Here is a 24582-nt window from a genome sequence, read left to right on the forward strand (position 1 = left end):
CTCCGGGAGCGGCGGCGCGGCTGGGACTTGTAGTTCGCCGGGGACTGGGCGCCGACCGCGCTTTTACGGCGGCGGCGCTTATAAATCCAGTCCCCGGCTTCTGCGGCCTAGTGCCGCTTCGTTCCCGCCCCCTCCCTGTCACTCAGGGAAGGGGACAGGCGCTGAGCAATCAGCAGCGCCGAGGGCTGGAGCCTTTTTACATGCTCCAGCCCTCTCACTGCACACTGTCGGACGCCGGATTCCCGCTCTGCCTTGGGGGCACGCCCACGGCCCGCCCCTCCTCACATGAGCTGGGGAAGAAGCCGGCAGCCATTACTGCAGTCCGAGCTCGGACTTTCGGCACCAAGGCAGGACGGTGGCGATCATACACCCGCTTATAGGCGGGCGGTAAGAGGCACATAGTGCTGACCACGATATAACTGCAGTGTGTACATGTGTTGTTTTTTACTGCATAGGTCGCTATATGCCCGCTTGGGGAGCGACACATCAGCAGCAGGAAAGCAGGTGTGCTAAGGCACAGGCTTTCCAGGCTGCTTGTATTGCACGACTGAGGTGTTCATTTGTGTTTATGCTTATATGCTATACATTGCACTGTACAGTCGCTAGTCTTAGCTATATTCTCCTGGAATGGCTAGACTACAGCAGCAGAAAACCAAGGGTGCTGGGGCACAGGTTTTTTTCTATGCTGCTTGTATTGCATGGGCTGCAGTGTGCATTTGTACTTGTGCTTGTATGCTATACATTGCACTGTAGGGTCACTCTTCTGGGCTATATTCCCCTAGATGACTAGTATACAGCAGCAGAAGAGCAGGGGTGCCAGGGCACAGGTTTCTATGCTGCTTGTATTGCTTGTGCTGCAGTGGTCTTTTGTACTTTATGCCTGTATGCTATACATTGCAATGTACGGTCACCAATCTTGGCTATATACTTCTAGATAGCTAGTCGGCAGCGGCAAAAAAGCAACACAGATTTCAGTGCTGTTTTTACTACATGGGATGCTGTTCATGACACCGTCCCATTGTGTGCATGCTCCCCTGTAGCACGTCGTCTGCCGGGGTCTCTAGCACTTCGTCTGCCGGGGCTCTACTAGTTGTGGCCAAAGAAACCTCCTGTCAACCCTGTCCATGGACAGGGACGGAGTAGTCATAATATAGAGACTTGCACCCATGGGCAATCTACTTGACCAAAAGGCAGCTCTTCAGGGCTTTGTTACTGACATCGCTCTCAATCCGGATACACCGGGGGGTAACGCCATACGGAATGATCCTATACCGTCCATCAATGGAAGGTTGGATCTTTCTCCCTCAGCTCCCCCAGTGGAGATAGGAGACGAACAGGAGAAGTTCCTTTTCAGTATCTCACGCAGATATTGAGTATTTTTCTGGCCACGCTGACTTCAGAGAAGCAGTCCAGGAACACCACGCTTACCAGATAAGCGTCTTCTCCAAACGTTTTTAGGATACACGTTATCCCTTTTCCCCTGACGTGGTCAGCGCTGGACCCAGGGTCCAAAGGTGGATTCTCCAATCTCCAGGCTTGCATATAGAGCCATAGTTGCACTGGAGATGGGGCTTCACTTAAAGATGCCATTCACAGACAGATGGACTCTGGTTGAAATCTGTCTAGGAGGCTATCGGCGTGTCGGTTGCTCCGGCATCCACAGCCGTATTGGCAACCTAACCTTTTCAGCTGTTCTTGCGCAGCTGACCTTGAGCAGGGACATCTGTACCGCAGAGGCGTCCGTAACCCCGCAATGTCTGCACTGCGACTTACCCTGTTAATACTGTCCTAAAAGTACAGTCGAGGTTTCGGTCCTTCCCAAGCTCCGGCAGGTCCCAATTGTCCTCGTGCAAAAGGGCTACAAAACCTCAGACGGGCTCAGATTCCGGCCGGGCTCAATCTCGCCCAAGGAAGGCAGTCGGAGGAACCGCTACCAAGGCGGTCTCCTCAGGACTCTCAGCTCTCTCTCTCTCTCTCCGCATCCGCGGTTGATGGCAGACTCCCCCGCCTTTGGCGACATTTAGCTGCCACAGGTCACAGACCGGTGGGTGACGGACATTGTGCTCACGTGCACAGGACAGTGTTCTGTTCTCGTCCTCCGACTCCATTCGTCAGAACGGCCCCACCTCTCCACCGAGCAGATGCCCTGCTGCAGGCGGTGGACGCTCTAAGAGCAGAAGGAGTGGTGATCCCTGTCCCCCCTCAGGAACGAGGGCGAGGGTTTGTACTCCAATCTCTTTGTGGCTCCAAAAATGGACGGTTCCTTCCGTCCTGTTCTGGTCCTGAAACTGCTCAACGAGCATGCGAACGCCAGGCGGTTCCGGATGGGATCCCTCCGATCCGTCATTGCCTCAATGTCTCGAGGAGACTTCCTTGCCTCAACAGACATCAAAGATGCCTATCTCCACGTGCCAATTGCTACGGAGCACCAACGTTTTCTACGTTTTGTGATAGGAGACGAACATCTTCAGTTCGTAGCTCTGCCATTCAGTCTGGCGACAGCCCCACGGGTGTTCACCAAGGTCATGGCAGCAGTGGTAGCAGTCTTGCACTCTCAGGGACACCCGGTGATCCCGTACTTGGACGATCTACTCGTCAAAGCACCCTCCCTCGAGGCATGCCAACGCAGCCTGAATGTTACGCTGGAGACTCTCCAGACTTTCGGGTGGATCATCAATTTGGCAAGGTCAAATCTGTCTCCGACTCAATCACTAACGTATCTCGGCATGGAGTTTCATACTCTATCAGCCATAGTGAAGCTTCCGCTGAACCAGCAGCGTTCACTGCAGACAGAGGTGCAGTCTCTCCTTCAAGGCCAGTCGCACCCCTTAAGGCGCCTCATGCACTTCCTAAGGAAGATGGTGGCAGCCATCGAGGCAGTTCTCTTTGCGCAGTTTCATCTGCGCCAACGGCAATGGGACATTCTCCGCCAATGGGATGGGCAGTCAACCTCCCTGGACGGGAAGTCTCCCTTTCCCTGACGGCCGAGGACTCTCTGCAATAGTGGCTTATTCCCACCTCATTGTCATAGCCCCCATCCTGGGCAGTGGTCACGACAGATACGAGTCTGTCGGGGTGGGGAGCAGTTTGTCTCCGCCACATGGCTCAGGGGACGTGGACTCAGCAGGAGTCCACCCTTCAGATCGATGTTCTGGAAATCGGGGCAGGGTATCTTACCCTATTAGCTTTCCAGAAGTGGCTAGAAAGAGAGCAGATCCGAATCCAGTCGGACATCTCCACAGCGGTGGCATACATCAACCACCAAGGAGGGACACGCAGTCAGCAGCCTTCCAGGAAGTCCGGCGAATCCTCATGTGGGTGGAGGACACAGCATCCACCATATCCGCAGTTCACATCCCGGGCGTAGAAAACTGGGAAGCAGACTTCCTCAGTCGCCAGGGCATGGACGCGGGGGAATGGTCCCTTCACCCGGACATGTTTCAGGAAATCTGTTGCCGCTGGGGGGTGCCGGACGTCGACCTAATGGCGTCTCGGCACACCAACAAGGTCCCGGCATTTATGGCACGATCGCGCGATCACAGAGCTCTGGCGGCAGACGCCTTAGTGCAAGATTGGTCGCAGTTCCGGCTCACATATGTGTTTCCACCTCTGGCACTCTTGCCCAGAGTACTGCGCAAAAAATCAGATCCGATTGCAGCCGCGTCATACTCGTCGCACCAGACTGGCCGAGGAGATCGTGGTACCCGGATCTGTGGCATCTCACGGTCGGCCGACCGGGGTCACTACCAGACCGACCAGACTTACTGTCTCAAGGGCCGTTTTCTCCATCGGAATTCTGCGGCCCTGAACCTGACTGTGTGGCCTTTGTGTCCTGGATCCTAGCGTCTTCAGGATTATCCCAAGGGGTCGTTGCCACCATGAGACAGGCTAGGAAGCCCACGTCTGCTAAGATCTACCACAGAACGTGGAAGATTTTCTTAATCTGGTGCTCTACTCAGGGAGTGTCTCCCTGGCCATTTGCATTGCCTACTTTTCTTTCCTTCCTACAATAGGAGTTAGAAAAGGGCTTGTCGCTAGACTCCCTCAAAGGGCAAGTCTCGGCACTATCCGTGTTTTTTTCAGAAACGTCTAGCACGTCTTTCTAAGGTGCGCACGTTCCCGCAGGGGGTTTGTCATATCGTACCCCCGTACAAGCGGCCGTTAGATCCATGGGATCTGAACAGGGTTCTAGTTGCGCTCCAGAAGCCGCCTTTCGAGCCTCTGAAGGAAGTTTCCTTTTCTCGCCTGTCACAGAAGGTGGCGTTTCTCGTTGCGATCACATCGCTTCGGCGAGTGTCTGAGCTGGCAGCTCTGTCATCCAAGGCTCCCTTCCTGGTGTTTTCACCAGGACAAGGTAGTGCTGCGCATCATTCCGGAGTTTCTCCCTAAGGTCGTATCCTCGTTTCATCTTAATCAGGATATCTCCTTACCGTCCTTTTGCACTCATCCGGTTCACCGGTATGAGAATGTTTACGTTTGCTAGATCTGGTGAGAGCACTCAGAATCTACATTTCCCGCACGGCGCCCATACGCCGTTCCGATGCCCTTGTCGCTGGTACGCGCAAGAGGTTGCAGGCTTCTAAAGCCACCCTGGCTCGATGGATCAAAGAACCAATTCTGGAAGCCTACCGTTCTCAGGGCTTCCGGTTCTTTCAGGGCTGAAAGCCCATTCAACCAGAGCCGTGGGTGCGTCCTGGGCGCTACGACACCAGGCTTCGGCTCAACAGGTGTGCCAGGCAGCTACCTGGTCGAGTCTGCACACTTTCACCAAACATTATCAGGTGCATACCTATGCTTCGGCGGATGCCAGCTTAGGTAGAAGAGTCCTGCAGGCGGCAGTGACATCCCCGTAGGGGAGGGCTGTTTTGCAGCTCTAACATGAGGTATCTCTTTACCCACCCAGGGACAGCTTTTGGACGTCCCAATCGTCTGGGTCTCCCAATAGAGCGCTGAAGAAGAAGGGAATTTTGTTACTTACCGTAAATTCCTTTTCTTCTAGCTCTTATTGGGAGACCCAGCACCCGCCCTGTTGTCCTTCGGGATTTCTTGGTTGTTTGCGGGTACACATGTTGTTCATGTTGAACGGTTTTTCAGTTCTCCGACGTTATTCGGAGTTAATTTGTTTAAACCAGTTATTGGCTTCCTCCTTCTTGCTTTGGCACTAAAACTGGAGAACCCGTGATACCACGGGGGGGTATAGCCAGAAGGGGAGGGGCCTTGCACTTTTTAGTGTAGTGCTTTGTGTGGCCTCCGGAGGGCAGTAGCTATACCCCAATCGTCTGGGTCTCCCAATAAGAGCTAGAAGAAAAGGAATTTACGGTAAGTAACAAAATTCCCTTCATTACCATTTCTGTTTGTGGCTCTACCATTACGCCCCAGCAGCACGCCCGCTGTCTTGGGGTTATATTTGACTCCGATCTTTCCTTCACTCCCCACATTCGGTCACTTGCTCGTTCTTGTCACTTCCACCTCAAAAACATCTCAAGAATTCGACCTTTTCTTACCGATGACTCTGCAAAAACTCTTACTGTCGCTCTCATTCATTCTCGCCTGGATTAGTGTAATTCTTTACTAATTGGTCTCCCTGTTACCAAACTCTCCCCTCTCCAATCCATTCTGAATGCCGCAGCCAGGATCATTTTCCTCTGCAACCGCTTCACTGATGCCTCTGCTCTTTTCCAGTCATTGCACTGGTTGCCTCTCCGCTACAGAATCCAATATAAACTTATCACTCTCACACACAAAGCTCTCCACGGCTCCGCACCACCCTACATCTCCTCCCTCATCTCCGACTATCACCCCACCCGTGCCCTCCGTTCTGCTAATGACCTAAGACTGACATACTCAACAATTCGAACCTCCCACTCCCATCTTCAAGATTTCTCACGAGCTGCGCCTATGCTCTGGAACACACTACGAACAACAATTTGATTAATTCCCAACATCCACACCTTTTAAGCGGGCCCTAAAAACGCATTTCTTTAGACTAGCCTATCACCTCACCTCCCTCATCTAATCTTGTCCCATTCTGCCCTTCATAAAATTTACTTCCAATTCTTGTCCCCTGTATATTCTGGCTCCTTCATCTTCATGTACTTTTTTACACTCTGTACCTGTCTAAATTCTGGCCGATGACGGGTTCATGCAGCTGGCTTTGAATCCCCTATTAATTCGATGGCTGGACCATATATAACAAGCTTTTCTCCCCCCATTCACCTTTTGTGCCTCCCCCATTTCCTCATAGACTGTAAGCTTACGAGCAGGGCCCTCACTCCTCTTGGTATCTGAATTTTGTATTGTAATTTTCTATTGTCTCATATTGTCTGTACATGACCCCTCTGAATTGTAAAGCGCTGTGGAATATGTTTTCGCTAAATAATAAACGTTTTATTTCTTATTATTATTATTATTATTAAAAAACGCACCTAAAAACGCATGCGTTTTTGGGCGTTTTTCTGCTACAAGATGCAGATTTTGGTGTAGAAAACTTCAGTAACCAAAAACTCAGCGTGTGCACATACCCTTAAAGGGATAGTCCCATTCTTCAAGATCCAGAATATGTAGTAAGTATAATAATATTAGCAAATGCCTCCACTTAGAAATGCAGTATAATTCTCTCCTTTTTAGCCATATCTGTTGCCTAATGTGCAGGGCATTGAAGTAGCTTACACATCCTTGGCTACGATCACACAATGCGAGTTAGTTGTTAGTCGTTCTAACCATGCTGCAATGCCCTGCAGATGAGGTAAGAGACATGGCTATTCAGGAGAACTATACCACATTTCTAATTTGAGGTATATGCTAAAATTATTATTATTATTACATCAACTATATATTGGGATAGGATCGTGAAGATGGGAATACCCCTTAGGAAAAAAAAAAAGTCGACCTCCACATTTTATGTCTTTTCTTTTTCGCTCCTAATTGGGAGACCCAGACAGTGGGGTGTATAGCTACTGCCTCTGGAGGCCGCACAAAGAACTACACTTAAAAGTGTAAGGCCCCTCCCCTTCTGGCTATACACCCTCCCGTAGGAGTACGGATTCCTCAGTTTTAGCTTTGTGCGCAAGGAGGTCAGACACGCACGCATAGCTCCATTGTTTTTAGTCAGCAGCAGCTGCTGACTATGTCGGATGGAAGAAAAGAGGACACATACAGTGTCCCCAGCATGCTCCCTTCTCACCCCACTTATGTCGGAGGTGTTTGTAAGGTTGAGGTACCCATTGCGGGTACGGCGGCAGGAGCCCACATGCTGATTCCTTCCCCATCCCTTTTTACAGGGCTCTGGGTGAAGTGGGATTTACCGGTCTCCAGGCACTGAGACCGGGCTCCATCTACAGCCCCTGGAGAAGATGCTGGATGGAGCGGAGTACGTCAGGGACATGGCCCTGCTTCCTTAAGGTACTCTGTGTCCCCGTGCATTTGGCGCTCACACCGCAGCATGCTGGGTGTTGTAGTGCGCCGGGGGACGTCAGCGCTGCGGCGCCTGTGCCATGGCCTCATTCAGCTTAGCTGAAGCAGGCACACTTATGGGATCGGCCGCGCCGGCCGCTGGGGCTGCGGCACGGCTGGCACTTGTAGTGCGCCGGGGACTTCAGCGCGGCCTGCGCTTTTACGGCGGCCGCGCTGATAACTACAGTCCCCGGCTTTTTGCGGCCTGTTTCCGTTCGTTCCCGCCCCCGGACCTGCCAGTCAGGAGAGGGGCGGGACGCTGCCCACGTCTAGGACTCGGTCGCGCCGGCCGCTGGAATAGCGGCGCGGCTGGCACTTGTAGTGCGCCGGGGACTTCAGCGCGGCCCGCGCTTTTACGGCGGCCGCGCTGATAACTCGAGTCCCCGGCTTTTGCGGCCTGCTTTCGTTCGTTCCCGCCCCCAGACCTGCCAGTCAGGAGAGGGGCGGGACGCTGGCCAGTGCATCAGCGCTGAGGGCTGGAGTCGTTTTTACATACTCCAGCCCTCACAGTCAGCACAGAGGGGACACTGTTCCCGCACTTTTGTTTGGGAACTCCCACGGACCGCCCCTCTCCACACAAGCCGGCAGCCATTCTTGCCAGACACGCTGCGCTGCAGAGGGGAGCCGGGGAGACCCAGACAAGGCATTCTGCAGCCTCTTACCCGCTGTTCAGCGGGCGGTAAGCAGCCCTCAGGGCTCACCCCCTCTTGTGCTCGTAGTATTCTTAGTATTTTGTTGCTACAAATACTTTGTACTGCATAGCGCTGGTCGCCCTTTTGGCTATAGACTCTCTCACATGCAGAGAGCCAGCAGCATGTCGCCCGTAAAACGCAAAGGTGCCAAAGCACAGACATTATATGCTTCCTGCACCGCATGTGGGACTTTTCTACCGGCAGGCTCCACGGACCCCCATTGTGTGCAGTGCTCGGCCCCTGCGGCGCTTGCACAGTCGGGACCTCTGCTGGACGTGTCCCAGGGTGTACCACCTGTGAATGCTGTCCAGGTGACAGGAACTGAGTTTGCAGCTTTTGCTGACAGAATGTCTCTCACTATGTCACAAATTCTTGACACATTGCGAGCTAGGCCTGTACTTCAGACCACGGACACTGTGCAATCATTGCCCCCTGGTCCCCCTCAGCTCCTAGCTCCGGGACGGGCATCTACACCTCAGGGTGAAGACTCTGACTCGGACCATGGCCCCGGGCAGCCTAAGCGGGCTCGTTATGACGGGCCTTCACATTCATCTCAATGGTCTGGATCCCAGCGGGATGAATCTATGGGTGATGAGGCGGACGTAACTGATCAGGATTCTGATCCTGGGACCGCTCTCAATCTAGATACACCAGATGGTGACGCCATAGTTAATGATCTTATATTTAACATCAATAAGATGTTGAATATTTCCCCACCAGCTCCTCCTGTAGAGGAGTCAGCTTCGCAGCACGAGAGAATCCATTTCAGATACCCTAAGCGTACATTAAGCACTTTTCTGGACCACGCTGACTTCAGAGACGCAATCCAGAAACCCCACGCTTATCCTGAAAGGCGTTTTCCTAAACGACTTAAAGATACACGCTACCCTTTTCCCTCTGAAGTGGTCAAGGGTTGGACCCAGTGTCCAAAAGTGGATCCTCCAATTTCCAGGCTTGCAGCTAGATCCTTGGTTGCTGTTGAAGATGGAGCGGCACTTAAAGATGCCACTGACAGGCAGATGGAGCTCTGGCTGAAATCCATCTATGAAGCGATTGGAGCGTCATTAGCGCCTTCTTTTGCGGCCGTATGGGCACTCCAAGCTATCACGGCCGGGCTTGCGCGAGTCGACTCAGTCACACGTGCATTTGCCCCGCAGGTAGCACCATTGACCTCGCAAATGGCGGCATTCGCGTCGTACGCGATTAATGCTGTTCTGGACGCTACAAGCCGCACGGCAGTGGCGTCAGCCAACTCAGTTGTTTTGCGTAGGGCTCTGTGGTTGAGACATTGGAAAGCAGATTCTCATTCCAAGAAGTGCTTAACCAATTTGCCTTTTTCTCGTGACCGATTGTTTGGAGAGCGTTTGGATGAAATCATCAAACACTCCAAGGGTAAGGACTCTTCCTTACCGCAACACAGACAAAACAAGCCCCAACAGAGGAGGGGTCAGTCTGGTTATCGGTCCTTTCGAGGACAGGGCAGGTCCCAATTCGCCTCGTCAAAAAAGACTCAAAAGGACCAGAGACGTTCAAATCCTTGGAGGTCTCAGTCACGCCCAAAAAGACCAGCCGGAGGAACCGTTGCCAAAACGACGTCCTCCTGACTTGCGGTCTCCGATACCCACGCCCGCGGTCGGTGGGAGGCTGTCCCACTTTGGCGACATTTGGCTAGCAAGCGTCAAAGACCGTTGGGTGAGAGATATTCTATCTCACGGGTACAGGATAGAGTTCAGTTCTCGTCCGCCAACTCGTTTCTTCCGAACTTCTCCACCACCAGACCGAGCCGATGCTCTGTGGCAGGCGGTGGCCGCTCTAAAGGCGGAAGGAGTGGTGACCTCCGTCCCTCTTCAGGAACAGGGTCACGGTTTTTACTCCAATCTGTTTGTGGTCCCAAAAAAGGACGGATCGTATCGTCCCGTCCTGGATCTGAAGTTGCTCAACAGACACGTAAAAGTCAGGAGGTTCCGGATGGAATCCCTACGCTCCGTCATAGCCTCAATGTCTCAGGGAGATTTTCTAGCATCAATAGACATCAAAGATGCGTATCTCCACGTGCCGATTGCACCAGAGCATCAGCGTTTCCTACGTTTCGTCATACACGACGAGCACCTACAGTTCGTAGCGTTACCCTTCGGTCTGGCAACAGCCCCCCGGGTCTTCACCAAAGTCATGGCAGCAGTAGTAGCTGTTCTGCACTCGCAGGGTCACTCGGTCATCCCGTATCTAGACGACCTGCTTATAAAGGCATCCTCTCAAGAAGCATGCCAACACAGTCTGGAGGTGGCGCTAGACACTCTCCAGATTTTCGGGTGGATTATCAACTTTCCAAAGTCTCATCTAACCCCGACCCAATCTCTGACTTATCTTGGCATGGAGTTTCATACTCTATCAGCGATAGTGAGGCTTCCACTGGACAAGCAGTGCTCGCTACGGACTGGAGTGCAATCTCTCCTTCAGAGCCAGTCGCACTCACTGAGGCGCCTCATGCATTTCCTAGGAAAGATGGTAGCAGCAATGGAGGCAGTCCCGTTCGCGCAGTTTCATCTGCGCCCTCTCCAATGGGACATTCTGCGCCAATGGGATGGGAGATCGACGTCCCTCGACAGGACGGTCTCCCTCTCTCAGACTGCCAAGGACTCTCTCCGTTGGTGGCTTCTCCCCAACTCATTGTCACAGGGAAAGTCGTTCCTTCCCCCGTCCTGGGCAGTGGTCACGACAGATGCGAGCCTATCAGGGTGGGGAGCGGTGTTTCTCCACCACAGGGCTCAGGGGACGTGGACTCAGGAAGAGTCCACCTTGCAGATCAATGTTCTGGAAATCAGAGCAATCTATCTTGCTCTGCGAGCCTTCCAACAATGGCTGGAAGGCAAGCAGATTCGGATTCAGTCGGACAACTCCACAGCGGTGGCGTACATCAACCACCAAGGGGGAACACGCAGTCGCCAAGCTTTTCAAGAAGTCCAGCGGATTTTGACGTGGGTGGAAAGCAGAGCGTCCACCATATCTGCAGTTCACATCCCAGGCGTGGAAAACTGGGAAGCGGACTTTCTCAGTCGCCAGGGCATGGACGCAGGAGAATGGTCCCTTCACCCGGACGTGTTTCAACAGATCTGTTGCCGCTGGGGGTCGCCGGACGTCGATCTGATGGCGTCACGGCACAACAACAAGGTCCCAGTTTTCATGGCACGGTCTCACGATCACCGAGCGCTGGCGGCAGACGCATTGGTTCAGGATTGGTCGCAATTCCGACTCCCCTATGTGTTCCCACCTCTAGCATTGTTACCCAGAGTTCTCCGGAAAATCAAGTCCGACTGCCAGCGAGCCATACTCGTCGCTCCAAATTGGCCAAGAAGGTCGTGGTACCCGGATCTGTGGCATCTCACGGTAGGCCAGCCATGGGCACTACCAGACCGTCCAGATCTGCTGTCTCAAGGGCCGTTTTTCCATCAGAATTCTGCGGCCCTGAACCTGACTGTGTGGCCATTGAGTCCTGGATCCTAGCGGCCTCAGGTTTATCTCAGGGAGTTGTTGCCACAATGAGACAGGCTAGAAAACCATCCTCAGCTAAGATCTATCACAGAACGTGGAAGATATTCTTAGCGTGGTGCTTGGCTCAAGGGTTTTCTCCCTGGCCATTTGCATTGCCAATTTTTCTTTCCTTCCTGCAGTCTGGGTTGGAAAAAGGTTTGTCCCTTAGCTCGCTTAAGGGTCAAGTCTCCGCGTTATCCGTATTCTTTCAGAAGCGCTTGGCACAGCTTTCTAAAGTACGCACGTTTCTCCAAGGAGTTTGTCATATCGTTCCTCCTTACAGACGGCCATTGGAACCCTGGGATCTGAACAAGGTTCTCCTTGCTCTTCAAAAGCCGCCTTTCGAGCCCTTGAAAGAGGTTCCCCTTTCTCGGCTTTCACAAAAGGTAGTTTTTCTTGTAGCGGTCACATCTCTTCGAAGAGTGTCCGAGCTGGCGGCGTTATCTTGCAAATCTCCCTTCCTGGTGTTTCACCAAGACAAGGTAGTACTGCGTCCAATTCCAGAGTTTTCTCCCAAGGTGGTTTCTTCCTTTCATCTCAATCAGGATATCACTTTGCCATCTTTGTGTCCGCATCCAGTTCACCAATTTGAAAAGGGTTTACATCTGTTGGACCTGGTGAGAGCACTCAGGATTTACATTTCTCGCACGGCGCCTCTACGCCGTTCGGATGCGCTCTTTGTCCTAGTCGCTGGTCAGCATAAGGGATCGCAAGCTTCCAAATCCACCCTGGCGCGGTGGATCAAGGAACCAATTCTTCACACATACCGTTCTGCTGGGCTTCAGATTCCATCTGGACTGAAGGCCCATTCTACCAGAGCCGTTGGTGCGTCCTGGGCGTTGAGGCATCAGGCTACGGCTCAGCAAGTGTGCCAGGCGGCTACCTGGTCGAGTCTGCACACGTTTACCAAACACTATCAAGTGCATACCTACGCTTCGGCAGACGCCAGCCTAGGTAGACGGGTCCTTCAGGCGGCGGTGGCCCACCTGTAGGAAGAGGCTGTATGACAGCCCGTTCATGTGGTATCTTTTTACCCACCCAGGGACTGCTTTTGGACGTCCCACTGTCTGGGTCTCCCAATTAGGAGCGAAAAAGAAGAAGGGAATTTTGTTTACTTACCGTAAATTCCTTTTCTTCTAGCTCCAATTGGGAGACCCAGCACCCGCCCTATTTGTTTTTAGGGTTTCGTTTTTTTCGGGTGCACATGTTGTTCACGTTGTTTCTTAAGTTCTCCGATCTAGTTATCGGATTGAATTTGTTTTTGAAACTGTTATTGGCTTTCCTCCTTCTTGCTTTGGTACTAAAACTGAGGAATCCGTACTCCTACGGGAGGGTGTATAGCCAGAAGGGGAGGGGCCTTACACTTTTAAGTGTAGTTCTTTGTGCGGCCTCCAGAGGCAGTAGCTATACACCCCACTGTCTGGGTCTCCCAATTGGAGCTAGAAGAAAAGGAATTTACGGTAAGTAAACAAAATTCCCTTCTTTTTAGGCAAACACCCTGAAAGTGTACATATTTCTTCCATGTGTGATTAGTTACAGTTCCATAATCCAAATTTGTGAAAGAACAAAACTTATTTTGGGGGGAAAAAATGCATAGGATCACAAGGTAAAAATAGCATATCAATGTGTGCACCATCTGTATGTACCACATGTCTATATCTACAAAAGCTTATGCTCAGAAAAGACCGCAGGCAACATATGGGCTTCACCTGCAAATCTTTATTAAAATGTGTATATATATTTCACAACTACTGGACTAACAAAATGTACATGTAACATCATTCACAAAATGCAACTTGTAAAATCAGATTATAATAACAGCTGCCTGTATGATACTCTGAATCACAGGTTAGTGTTTAAAAAAAAAAAAAAAAAAATATATATATATTTATTATACATACATATATATGTGTATGTAATATGTGTGTGTGTGTGTATATGTATGTATGTATATATATATATATATATATATATATATATATATATATATATATATATATATATATATATATATATATATATATATATATATATATATAATATTTCCTTCCTTTTCAGACAGCACACTTTGATTTTAAAGAGTAACTGCCATTTTAATTTATATTTCAGAACAATTAAAAGTGAAAATAGACAACTTTATGATAGATCTTATCAGATAAATCTTCTTTCTTCTGGATTCACTGTTAATTCATAGGTAAAGTCTGTATTCAATGAAACCAGATTTTCACAATTCCTCAGACAGTTGGTGATTCTAAAATTCTATGGAGGAAGGAGGAGCTGGAGTCAGATACAGACAATTCTGCTGCAAGTTCTCCTTTAATTTTGCTGCAAGTTGTCCTTTCTGAGCAAAAACTCCCATCTCCTGTCTGCTTTAAAATTTGAACCATTGTTTTTCTTCTTGTCTTCGTCTTCAGGATCATCACATTACTCCATCGCTTTTTGGGGAAATTCTGTACAACAATTTTCTTTTTGACATTCCTAAGCTTCTGGATATGTGTGTCCTGTTTGGGAAAGGGAATTCTTCTCTCTTACAGAAGATGATTGGTGAGTAAGTGAACGACTGGTTACTGAAGTACTGGGTTTGGCTGCAACAATCATCATGTGTGATTGATAGCTTTCAAAAGCAACGTAGTTATATATAGTTTACCTTCTTTATTTTTACATCTCAATAACAGGTAATATTTTCCAGCAACAACCCAGCTATTACCAGGATCTGGATGACATTGTGCCTACATTACTACAAGTAAGAAATGCTACAATATTTTACCTGTACAAGGATCCTTTCACATTGTACATGGAAGTCTGAACTGTGCATAGTACAGTATCACGGAGTAGGAGCTGAGCAGAATGATATTTAGGTTTGTGGGCGGCACGGTGGCTCAGTGGGTTAGCACTGAAGTCTTGCAGCGCTGGGGTCCTAGGTTCAAATCCCACCAAGGACAACATCTGCAAGGAGTTTGTATGTTCTCCTCATGTTTGCGTGGGTTTCCTCCGGGTTCTCCAGTTTCCTCCCACACTCCAAAAAATACTGATAGGGGCCTTAGATTGTGAGCCCTGATTTTATTGCCGGTGTATGTAAAGCGCTGTGGAATTAATAGCACTTTATAAATAAATTTCTTTGTCGCTCCATTGGGAGACCCAGACAATTGGGTGTATAGCTTCTGCCTCCGGAGGCCACACAAAGTATTACACTTTAAAAAGTGTAACCCCTCCCCTCTGCCTATACACCCTCCCGTGGATCACGGGCTCCTCAGTTTTATGCTTTGTGTGGAAGGAGGCACACATCCACTCATGCATTCTCAACTTAGTTATGTCGGTTGGAAGAAAAGAGGGCCCCCACGGGGCCCCCGGCATGTTCCCTTCTCACCCCACTACGTCGGCGGTGTTGTTAAGGTTGAAGTACCCATTGCGGCTACAGAGGCTGGAGCCACATGCCGTCTCCTTCACCATCTTTTAAGCGGCTCTGGGAGAAGTGGGATCCTAAGCGGTCATCCATTTACTGGGACCGTGCTCCATCCGCAGCCCCTGTGGGAACCTGCCGGACCGGAGCCTCTTCAACCTCAGGGACCGGGCCCTGCAACTCAAAGGTACTCTGTGTCCCCATAGGGGACTGTGCAGGGAGCGCACCTTCTTCCCGGAAGCCGCGGCGGCTGCTGAATTCAGGAGGCCGGTGGACTTCCGCGCCGACCGTGCCTGCTTGTCGGGCGTGGTCTCAAATTTAGTCCCCGGCTTCATCACGGCCTAGTCGCAAAAATCCCGCCCCCGGGCCTGCCTGTCAGGGGTAAGGGCGGGATTACCGACCTGACGTCGGATGTGAGGGCTGGAGCATCCTGCATGTTTCCTCCCCCCTCACTGATCACTGTGGGGACCTCAGATTCCCGCACTTTGCTGGCGCCGCCCACGGCTCCACTCCTCCCCTGAGAGCTCCGGCAGCCATTTTTTGGTATTTTGCCGGTGGAGGATTCTCAGTGAACAGCTCTGCAGCTCCGGGGGATCCAAGGCAGGGAATCTGGAGGACACACTCCGCTCGTTAGCGGTCGGTAAGCCACACCGGTCACCCGGTGCTGGTCCCCCTAGGGTGCCGGATTAGATACGTATATATCTATCTGTTCGGTGGGCTGTATACCCCTTTCTCATATACCCTCAGTGATCACTCTCCTAGGAGACAACAGCATGTCGTCCACAAGGAGCAAAGCTGCTAAGGCACAGGGTTTTTTTGCGGCCTGTACCTCTTGTGGGGCTATGTTACCTGCGGGTTCCACCTACCCTCACTGTGAGCAATGCTCGACCCCTGTTTCGCTTGCTCAGCCGGAGCCTCGGACACTGGTGGGCCCCTCGGCTCATGTAGACCCCCCCTGCTCCCCCTGACCAGGCTGCAGGGACAGAGTTCGCCTCTTTTGCTGAGAAACTCTGAGTCACTTTCTCAATCCATTGCACAGTCTATGGACAAATGGTCTTCTAAGCTGCTAGAGGCTTTGTAGTCCAGACCGGACCTTTCACAGGCCCCGGCCCCTGTTGGCTTGTCGCCTCCAGGGCCCTCTCGGTCCGCGCCACAGCGCGCTTATAGGTTGGCCCCTCGGTCTCAGGCGGAAGACTCCTGCCCGGACCGTAGTCCTAGACCGGCTAAGCGGCCTCGCTGGGACTCTTCCCCGACTTCCTCTCGCTGCTCGGAATCCCAGCTTGTGGACTCTCTGGAGGACGAGGCGGATGTCGCAGCTCAGGGCTCTGACCCTGACGTCGCCCTTAACCTTGATACACCTGAGGGGAACGCCTTAGTAAATGATCTTATCTCGTCCATCAACCAGGTGTTAGATCTCTCTCCCCCGCCTCCTCCTGTAGAGGAGTCGGCATCTCAGCAGGAGAAACACCAGTTTCGGTTCCCCAAACGTACACGCAATACGTTTTTTGATCACTCTAACTTCAGGGACGCTGTCCAGAAGCCCAGAGCGGTCCCGGACAAGCGCTTTACTAAGCGCCTCACTGACACGCGTTACCCCTTCCCATCTGAAGTCGTTAAGGGTTGGGCTCACTGTCCCAAGGTGGATCCTCCAGTCTCAAGATTGGCGGCTAGATCCGTGGTGTCGGTTGCAGATGGCTCATCGCTAAAAGATGCCACTGACAGACAGATTGAGCTCCTGGTGAAGTCCATCTATGAGGCCACGGGCGCGTCTTTTGCCCCGGCCTTTGCAGCCGTGTGGGCACTCCAAGCTATCTCCGCTTGTCTGACTGAGATTAATGCTGTCACACGTAATTCTGCTCCGCAAGTTGCGTCTTTGACCTCTCAGGCGTCAGCCTTTTCATCCTACGCCATGAACGCCGTCCTGGACTCTGCTAGCCGTACAGCTGTAGCATCCGCTAACTCTGTGGCAGTCCGCAGGGCCATGTGGCTGCGCGAATGGAAGGCAGATTCGGCTTCCAAGAGGTTCTTAACCGGTTTGCCGTTTTCTGGCGACTGTTTGTTTGGCGAACGATTGGATGAGATTATTAAGGAATCCAAAGGAAAGGATTCCTCCTTACCCCAGGCCAAACCTAAGAGACCTCAACAGAGAAAGGTTCAATCGAGATTTCGGTCCTTTCGTCCCTCCGCCAAGTCCCCTTCCTCTTCGTCCAACAGGCCGGAGAAAGGCCAGAGGAACTCCTATGCGTGGCGATCCAAGTCTCGCCCACAAAAGGCCGCAGGAGGCACTGCCTCCAAGACGGCTTCCTCATGACTCTCGGCCTCCCCTGACCGCATCCTCGGTCGGTGGCAGGCTCTCCCGCTTTGGCGACGCCTGGTGGCCACATGTTCAAGACCGATGGGTGAGAGACATTCTGTCTCATGGTTACAGGATAGAGTTCAGCTCTCGTCCTGCGGCTCGCTTCTTCAGAACCTCTCCGCCCCCCGCTCAGGCCGACGCACTTTTTCAGGCAGTAGCCGCTCTAAAGATGGAAGGAGTTGTGATCCCCGTTCCCCTTCAGGAACGTGGTCACGGATTTTACTCCAACTTGTTCGTGGTGCCAAAAAAGGACGGGTCATTCCGTCCCGTTCTGGACCTCAAGCTACTCAACAGACATGTGAGAACCAGACGGTTCCGGATGGAATCTCTCCGCTCGGTCATCTCCTCAATGTCACAAGGAGACTTCCTAGCATCGATCGACATCAAGGATGCTTATCTCCATGTACCGATCGCACCCGAGCATCAACGTTTCCTGCGTTTCGCCATCGGGGACGAACACCTTCAGTTCGTGGCATTGCCTTTCAGCTTGGCGACAGCACCACGGGTTTTCACCAAAGTCATGGCATCCGTTGTGGCGGTCCTGCATTCTCAGGGCCACTCGGTGATTCCCTACTTGGACGATCTCCTAGTCAGGGCCCCGTCTCGGGTGGCGTGTCAACAAAGTCTATCTGTCGCTCTGGCGACTCTCCAGCGGTTCGGGTGGATCATCAACTTCCCGAAATCCAAGTTGACACCGACCCAATCACTGACGTACCTTGGGATGGAGTTTCATACCCAACAAGCGTTAGTCAAGCTTCCGAGCGACAAACAGCTTTCTCTGCAGGCAGGGGTGCGATCCCTTCTTCGGAGTCAGTCACACCCCTTAAGGCGCCTCATGCACTTCCTGGGGAAGATGGTGGCAGCTATAGAGGCAGTCCCGTTCGCGCAATTCCATCTTCGGCCACTCCAATGAGACATTCTCCGCAAATGGGACAGGAGTTCGGCTTCCCTCGACAGGAACGTCTCTCTTTCCCTTGCAACCAAGACGTCACTTCAGTGGTGGCTCCTTCCCAACTCTCTGTCGCAGGGAAAATCCTTCCTACCCCCCAACCTGGGCTGTGGTCACCATGGACGCGAGCCTGTCAGGGTGGGGAGCGGTTTTTCTCCACCACAGGGCTCAGGGAACCTGGACTCCGATAGAGTCATCCCTTCAGATCAATATTCTGGAGATAAGGGCAGTGTATCTAGCCCTATTGGCTTTTCATCGGTGGCTGGAGGGCAGGCAGATCCGTATCCAGTCGGACAACACCACTGCCGTCGCATACATCAACCACCAAGGCGGCACTCGCAGTCGTCAAGCCTTCCAGGAAGTCCGACGGATTCTGCAGTGGGTGGAAGCCACAGCTTCCACCATCTCCGCAGTTCACATCCCGGGCGTAGAAAACTGGGAAGCAGATTTTCTCAGTCGTCAGGGCATGGACGCGGGGGAATGGTCTCTGCACCCAGACGTGTTTCGAGAGATCTGTCGCCGCTGGGGAACGCCGGACGTCGATCTCATGGCGTCACGGCACAACAGCAAAGTCCCGGCATTCATGGCACGGTCTCAGGATCACAGAGCTCTGGCGGCGGACGCGTTAGTTCAGGATTGGTCGCAGTTTCGACTGCCTTATGTGTTTCCTCCTCTGGCGATGCTGCCCAGAGTGTTATGCAAGATCAGGTCCGACTGCCGTCGCGCCATTCTCGTCGCTCCAGACTGGCCGAGGCGGTCGTGGTACCCGGATCTGTGGCATCTCACGGTGGGTCAACCGTGGGCGCTTCCAGACCGCCCAGACTTGCTGTCACAAGGCCCGTTTTTCCATCTGAATTCTGTGGCCCTCAACCTGACTGTGTGGCCATTGAGTCCTGGATCCTAGCGTCTTCAGGGTTATCTCAGGATGTCATTGCCACCATGAGACAGGCCAGGAAGCCTACGTCCGCCAAGATCTATTATAGGTCTTGGCAAATCTTCCTATCCTGGTGCGCTCTTAACGGTTTTACTCCATGGCCGTTTGACTTACCCACTTTTCATTCATTCCTTCAATCCGGAATGGACAAGGGTTTGTCACTTGGCTCTCTCAAGGGCCAAGTATCGGCGCTCTCCGTGTTTTTTCAAAAGCGCCTAGCCAGGCTTCCGCAGGTCCGCACGTTCCTGCAGGGAGTTTGCCACATAGTCCCACCTTACAAGCGTCCGCTGGAACCCTGGGATCTTAACAGGGTGCTAACGGCTCTTCAGAAACCACCTTTCGAGCCGCTGCGGGATGTCTCTCTATCACGTCTTTCGCAGAAGGTGGCCTTCCTAGTGGCAGTCACATCACTTCGGAGAGTGTCTGAGCTAGCAGCGCTGTCATGCAAAGCCCCCTTCCTGGTGTTTCACCAGGATAAGGTGGTTCTGCGTCCGGTCCCGGAATTTCTCCCTAAGGTGGTATCCCCTTTTCATCTCAATCAGGATATCTCCTTGCCTTCATTTTGCCCTAATCCAATTCACCAGTGTGAAAAGGATTTGCACTCTTTGGATCTTGTGAGAGCACTCCGGCTCTACGTGTCTCGCACGGCGCCCCTGCGTCGTTCAGATGCGCTCTTTGTCCTTGTCGCTGGCCAGCGTAAGGGCTCGCAGGCTTCCAAGTCAACCTTGGCTCGGTGGATCAAGGAACCGATTCTCGAAGCCTACCGTTCTTCTGGGCTTCCGCTTCCTTCAGGGCTGAAAGCCCATTCTACCAGAGCCGTGGGTGCGTCCTGGGCATTGCGGCACCGGGCTATGGCTCAGCAGGTGTGTCAGGCAGCTACGTGGTCTAGTCTGCACACTTTCACGAAACACTATCAAGTGCATACCTATGCTTCGGCAGACACCAGTCTAGGTAGGCGAGTCCTTCAGGCGGCGGTTGCCCACCTATAAGAGGGGGCCGTTTTTTCGGCTCTTTTTTTATTGAGGTATTCTTTTACCCACCCAGGGACTGCTCTTGGACGTCCCAATTGTCTGGGTCTCCCAATGGAGCGACAAAGAAGAAGGGAATTTTGTTTACTTACCGTAAATTCCTTTTCTTCTAGCTCCTATTGGGAGACCCAGCACCCGCCCCTGTACCCTTCGGGCTGGTTGTTTTTTTGTGTACACATGTTGTTCATGTTGAATTGTTCTTTTGGTTCATGGTTTGCAGTTCTCCGAACATCCTTCGGATTGCATTTACCCTAGACCAATTTATAAGTTTTCTCCTTCCTGCTTTTGCACCAAAACTGAGGAGCCCGTGATCCACGGGAGGGTATATAGGCGGAGGGGAGGGGTTACACTTTTTAAAGTGTAATACTTTGTGTGGCCTCCGGAGGCAGAAGCTATACACCCAATTGTCTGGGTCTCCCAATAGGAGCTAGAAGAAAAGGAATTTACGGTAAGTAAACAAAATTCCCTTCATTATTATATATTGTTATTATTGAAAAAGTCCAGTAGGCGGACCGACACAGTGATTGACAGCTAAGATTGGACACTGGACTTGTATACATACAAACACCAGGGATTTCAATGAATGAAATGGGAAGTTTTACTGAAGGTATTCCTAGCTCTTTCTGCTCTGACATCCTCTTGCCTGCAGGTCTGATAACATTTTCAACATGATAGTTTCTTTTTGAGATGGCTTCATGCATGTCGTGAGGAAGAGCAACCAATGACCACAATGCCACAAGGATGGCCAAATGACCAGTTTGTCAACTACATTCATTAAAGGGTTTACTCAGATTGAAATACTTTATGGCAACCCGTCAGACGATTCATGCTGCCAAAACCACAGCCAACACGAATTGCAGCCAGTAATATTGTTCTCTGAAACGCTGATATTTCAGAGAAGATATACTTTAAAGATCCGGCGAGGACCATAGCCAGAGACCAGACTAGCTCCACCCCTGTCCGGCTCTTCCCAGCACCGCTGCAAGTGATTGATTTGGATCGCTCTCGCGTGTATAAAGGGTGAAAGCTGTCAATCGCCTGCTGCAGCGCCTGGAGAAACCAGCCAGGAGCTGTACTTCTATCGTCTACAGCTATCATCCATAGATGGATTTTTATAGTTTTTTTTTTTTTTATTTATTTATTTTTTTTCCTGTCTGTTTGGCCACTATAAATTTCTTGACACATTCCCTTTCATTTTTTTTATTAGAACCTGTGTTCAGATATTGCCGTTATAGACCGGTTATGGCGCCCCCTAGTTTCTTGATTTCCCCATGAGAACATTCACCTATTGTGTTTGTGCTGATGGATACAAGTGCCTATTAGCTCAATCCCTTTGCCTAGATCCTCTTGTACATGGGCGTTGAAGTGGTCAGCCAAAAAGAATGACGTCTTCTCACTGCCCCTGAACACATTATTATTATTATTATTATTATTATTATTATTATTATTATTATTTATTATAGCACCATTTATTCCATGGTGTTTTACGTGTGAAAAAGGGGCATACAGAGACAAGTACAATAATCGTGGACAGACTGGTACTAGAGGAGAGAGGTCCCTGCCCGCGAGGGCTCACAGATACATCACATGGACATTCTGGTCAGGAGCCACAGGAACTCTAGGGAGCACCATAACAAATACAAACAAGCAATATCTACACACTGAGGCATCTTAGTCTTTTATGTTTTGTGTGATTTAATTGTGGTACACCCCCCTATAAGGAATTTACCTGATAAATCGGTATTTTGTTTATACCTGATGTCTCAATTGTAGAAGTGTAACTTGAATCTTCTGGACCGCCACCTCCCATGTGCAATTCTACTGGTGTCTTCTAATGCTGCAGTGGATCCTTTGGGCCCCTGGGGCACCAGAGCTCTGTTATGACTGCTGTCTACACACCTTCTACAGCTAGTCTTTTTGTTAGTTTGGTGAATTTATAGGTCGGTGGGCAAAAATCTGATTATTTCTAGTACTCTATGAATCCTTGTGTCTGTCGTTTTTAACCTAAGCTTGAGATCTGCTTTCTCTTTGTCTTCATCAGGTTTTCAGTTCCATTATGAATGTTTGTGGGCTTCAGCCGAAGGACTGTAAAGAACCCCTGAGACTGGAAGAATTGAAATTGACTACACCCATGGATATGCCTGAGCAGGTGAAGACAGCGTTCCATATCGTTCTATATGGACACATACCGTGTATCTATATGACCGCTTCTATACATTTCTAATTCACAGGAGCTCCAGGATGCCGTGATTTATCTTTGTGACACTTCTAGCACAATTTGGGCTTTTCTTGACATTTTTCCAATGGCTTCTGACACTCTCCAGAAACACAACTTCCTCAGCAGGTATAGAAGTAGTTGGGAGTTTTGGAATTTCGATATGGCTTAGAGAATAATTGGACAAAAGAAACTCTTTAGATCATTTTAGGTTAGGTACAAATAGACATTACCGCTTGCATGGAAGACAATCAACCTTTTATAGACAGGCCTAGAAATCAGGAGATGAACTTCCCAATTTTTGGTTTATCTAAATGTCTTATGATGAGTTACCTCTGTGCACTTGTCCTATGCACAATGGGTTCAATAAATAATGGACGTAGATAGAATATGGGCGAAACTAAGATTAAATAGATCAGGAGAGGTAAGGTAGTGATCCAAGGAGTGTGACCAGTTATCGTCCAATTTAATGAGTTATTCCCATCTGAGTTATGTCCCATTCCCAACCGTTATTTCTTTTTCGCTCCTAATTGGGAGACCCAGACAGTGGGTGTATAGCTACTGCCCTCTGGAGGCCGCACAAAGAACTACACTTAAAAGTGTAAGGCCCCTCCCCTTCTGGCTATACACCCTCCCGTAGGAGTACAGATTCCTCAGTTTTAGCTTTGTGCGCAAGGAGGTCAGACACGCACGCATAGCTCCATTGTTTTTAGTCAGCAGCAGCTGCTGACTATGTCGGATGGAAGAAAAGAGGACACATATAGTGTCCCCAGCATGCTCCCTTCTCACCCCACTGTATGTCGGAGGTGTTTGTAAGGTTGAGGTACCCATTGCGGGTACGGCGGCAGGAGCCCACATGCTGATTCCTTCCCCATCCCTTTTTACAGGGCTCTGGGTGAAGTGGGATTTACTGGTCTCCAGGCACTGAGACCGGGCTCCATCTACAGCCCCTGGACAAGATGCTGGATGGAGCGGAGTACATCAGGGACATGGCCCTGCATCCTCAAGGTACTCTGTGTCCCCGTGCAGGCGCTCACACCGCAGCATGCTGGGTGTTGTAGTGCGCCGGGGGACATCAGCGCTACGGCGCTTGTGCCATGGCCTCATTCAGCTTAGCTGAAGCAGGCACACTTCCAGGAATCGGTCGCGCCGGCCGCTGGGACTGCGGCGCGGCTGGCACTTGTGGTGCGCCGGGGACTTCAGCGCGGCCCGCGCTTTTACGGCGGCCGCGCTGATAACTCGAGTCCCCGGCTTTTGCGGCCTGCTTCCGTTCGTTCCCGCCCCCGGACCTGCCAGTCAGGAGAGGGGCGGGACGCTGGCCACATCTAGAGATCGGTCATGCCGGCCGCTGGGACTGCGGCGCGGCTGGCACTTGTGGTGCGCCGGGGACTTCAGCGCGGCCCGCGCTTTTACGGCGGCCGCGCTGATAACTCGAGTCCCCGGCTTTTGCGGCCTGCTCCCGTTCGTTCCCGCCCCCAGACCTGCCAGTCAGGAGAGGGGCGGGACGCTGGCCAGTGCATCAGCGCTGAGGGCTGGAGTCGTTTTTACATACTCCAGCCCTCACAATCGGCACAGAGGGGACACTGTTTCCCGCACTTTTGTTTGGGAACTCCCACGGACCGCCCCTCTCCACAGACGCCGGCAGCCATTCCTGCTGACACGCTGAGCTGCAGAGGGGAGCCGGGGAGACCCAGACAAGGATTTCTGCAGCCTCTTACCCGCTATTCAGCGGGCGGTAAGCAGCCCTCAGGGCTCACCCCTCTTGTGCCAGTGGTATTCTTAGTATTTTGTTGCTACAAATACTTGGTATTACATAGCGCTGGTCGCCCTTTGGCTATAGACTCTCTCACATTCAGAGAGCCAGCAGCATGTCGTCCGCAAAACGCAAGGGTGCCAAAGCACAGACATTATATGCTTCCTGCACCGCATGTGGGACTTTTCTACCGGCAGGCTCCACAGACCCCCATTGTGTGCAGTGCTCGGCCCCTGCGGCGCTTGCACAGCCGGGGCCTCTGCTGGACGTGACCC

The 24582-nt window shown here is 51.5% G+C and overlaps 1 protein-coding gene across 1 annotated transcript in view; it reads left to right on the forward strand.

The window, feature by feature from the left end:
• The window catches only part of ASCC2 (activating signal cointegrator 1 complex subunit 2), an 83252-nt gene that overhangs the window by 14836 nt on the left and 43834 nt on the right, over positions 1 to 24582 (forward strand). The window contains exons 5-8 of the mRNA XM_075319966.1: positions 14087 to 14216; positions 14348 to 14415; positions 22381 to 22488; positions 22571 to 22683. Of these exons, the coding sequence (XP_075176081.1) occupies positions 14087 to 14216; positions 14348 to 14415; positions 22381 to 22488; positions 22571 to 22683 (419 nt within the window). The remainder of the gene's footprint in view (positions 1 to 14086; positions 14217 to 14347; positions 14416 to 22380; positions 22489 to 22570; positions 22684 to 24582) is intronic.

The sequence above is a fragment of the Anomaloglossus baeobatrachus genome, chromosome 1 (assembly GCF_048569485.1).
Source record: "Anomaloglossus baeobatrachus isolate aAnoBae1 chromosome 1, aAnoBae1.hap1, whole genome shotgun sequence".
Lineage (NCBI taxonomy): Eukaryota > Metazoa > Chordata > Amphibia > Anura > Aromobatidae > Anomaloglossus > Anomaloglossus baeobatrachus.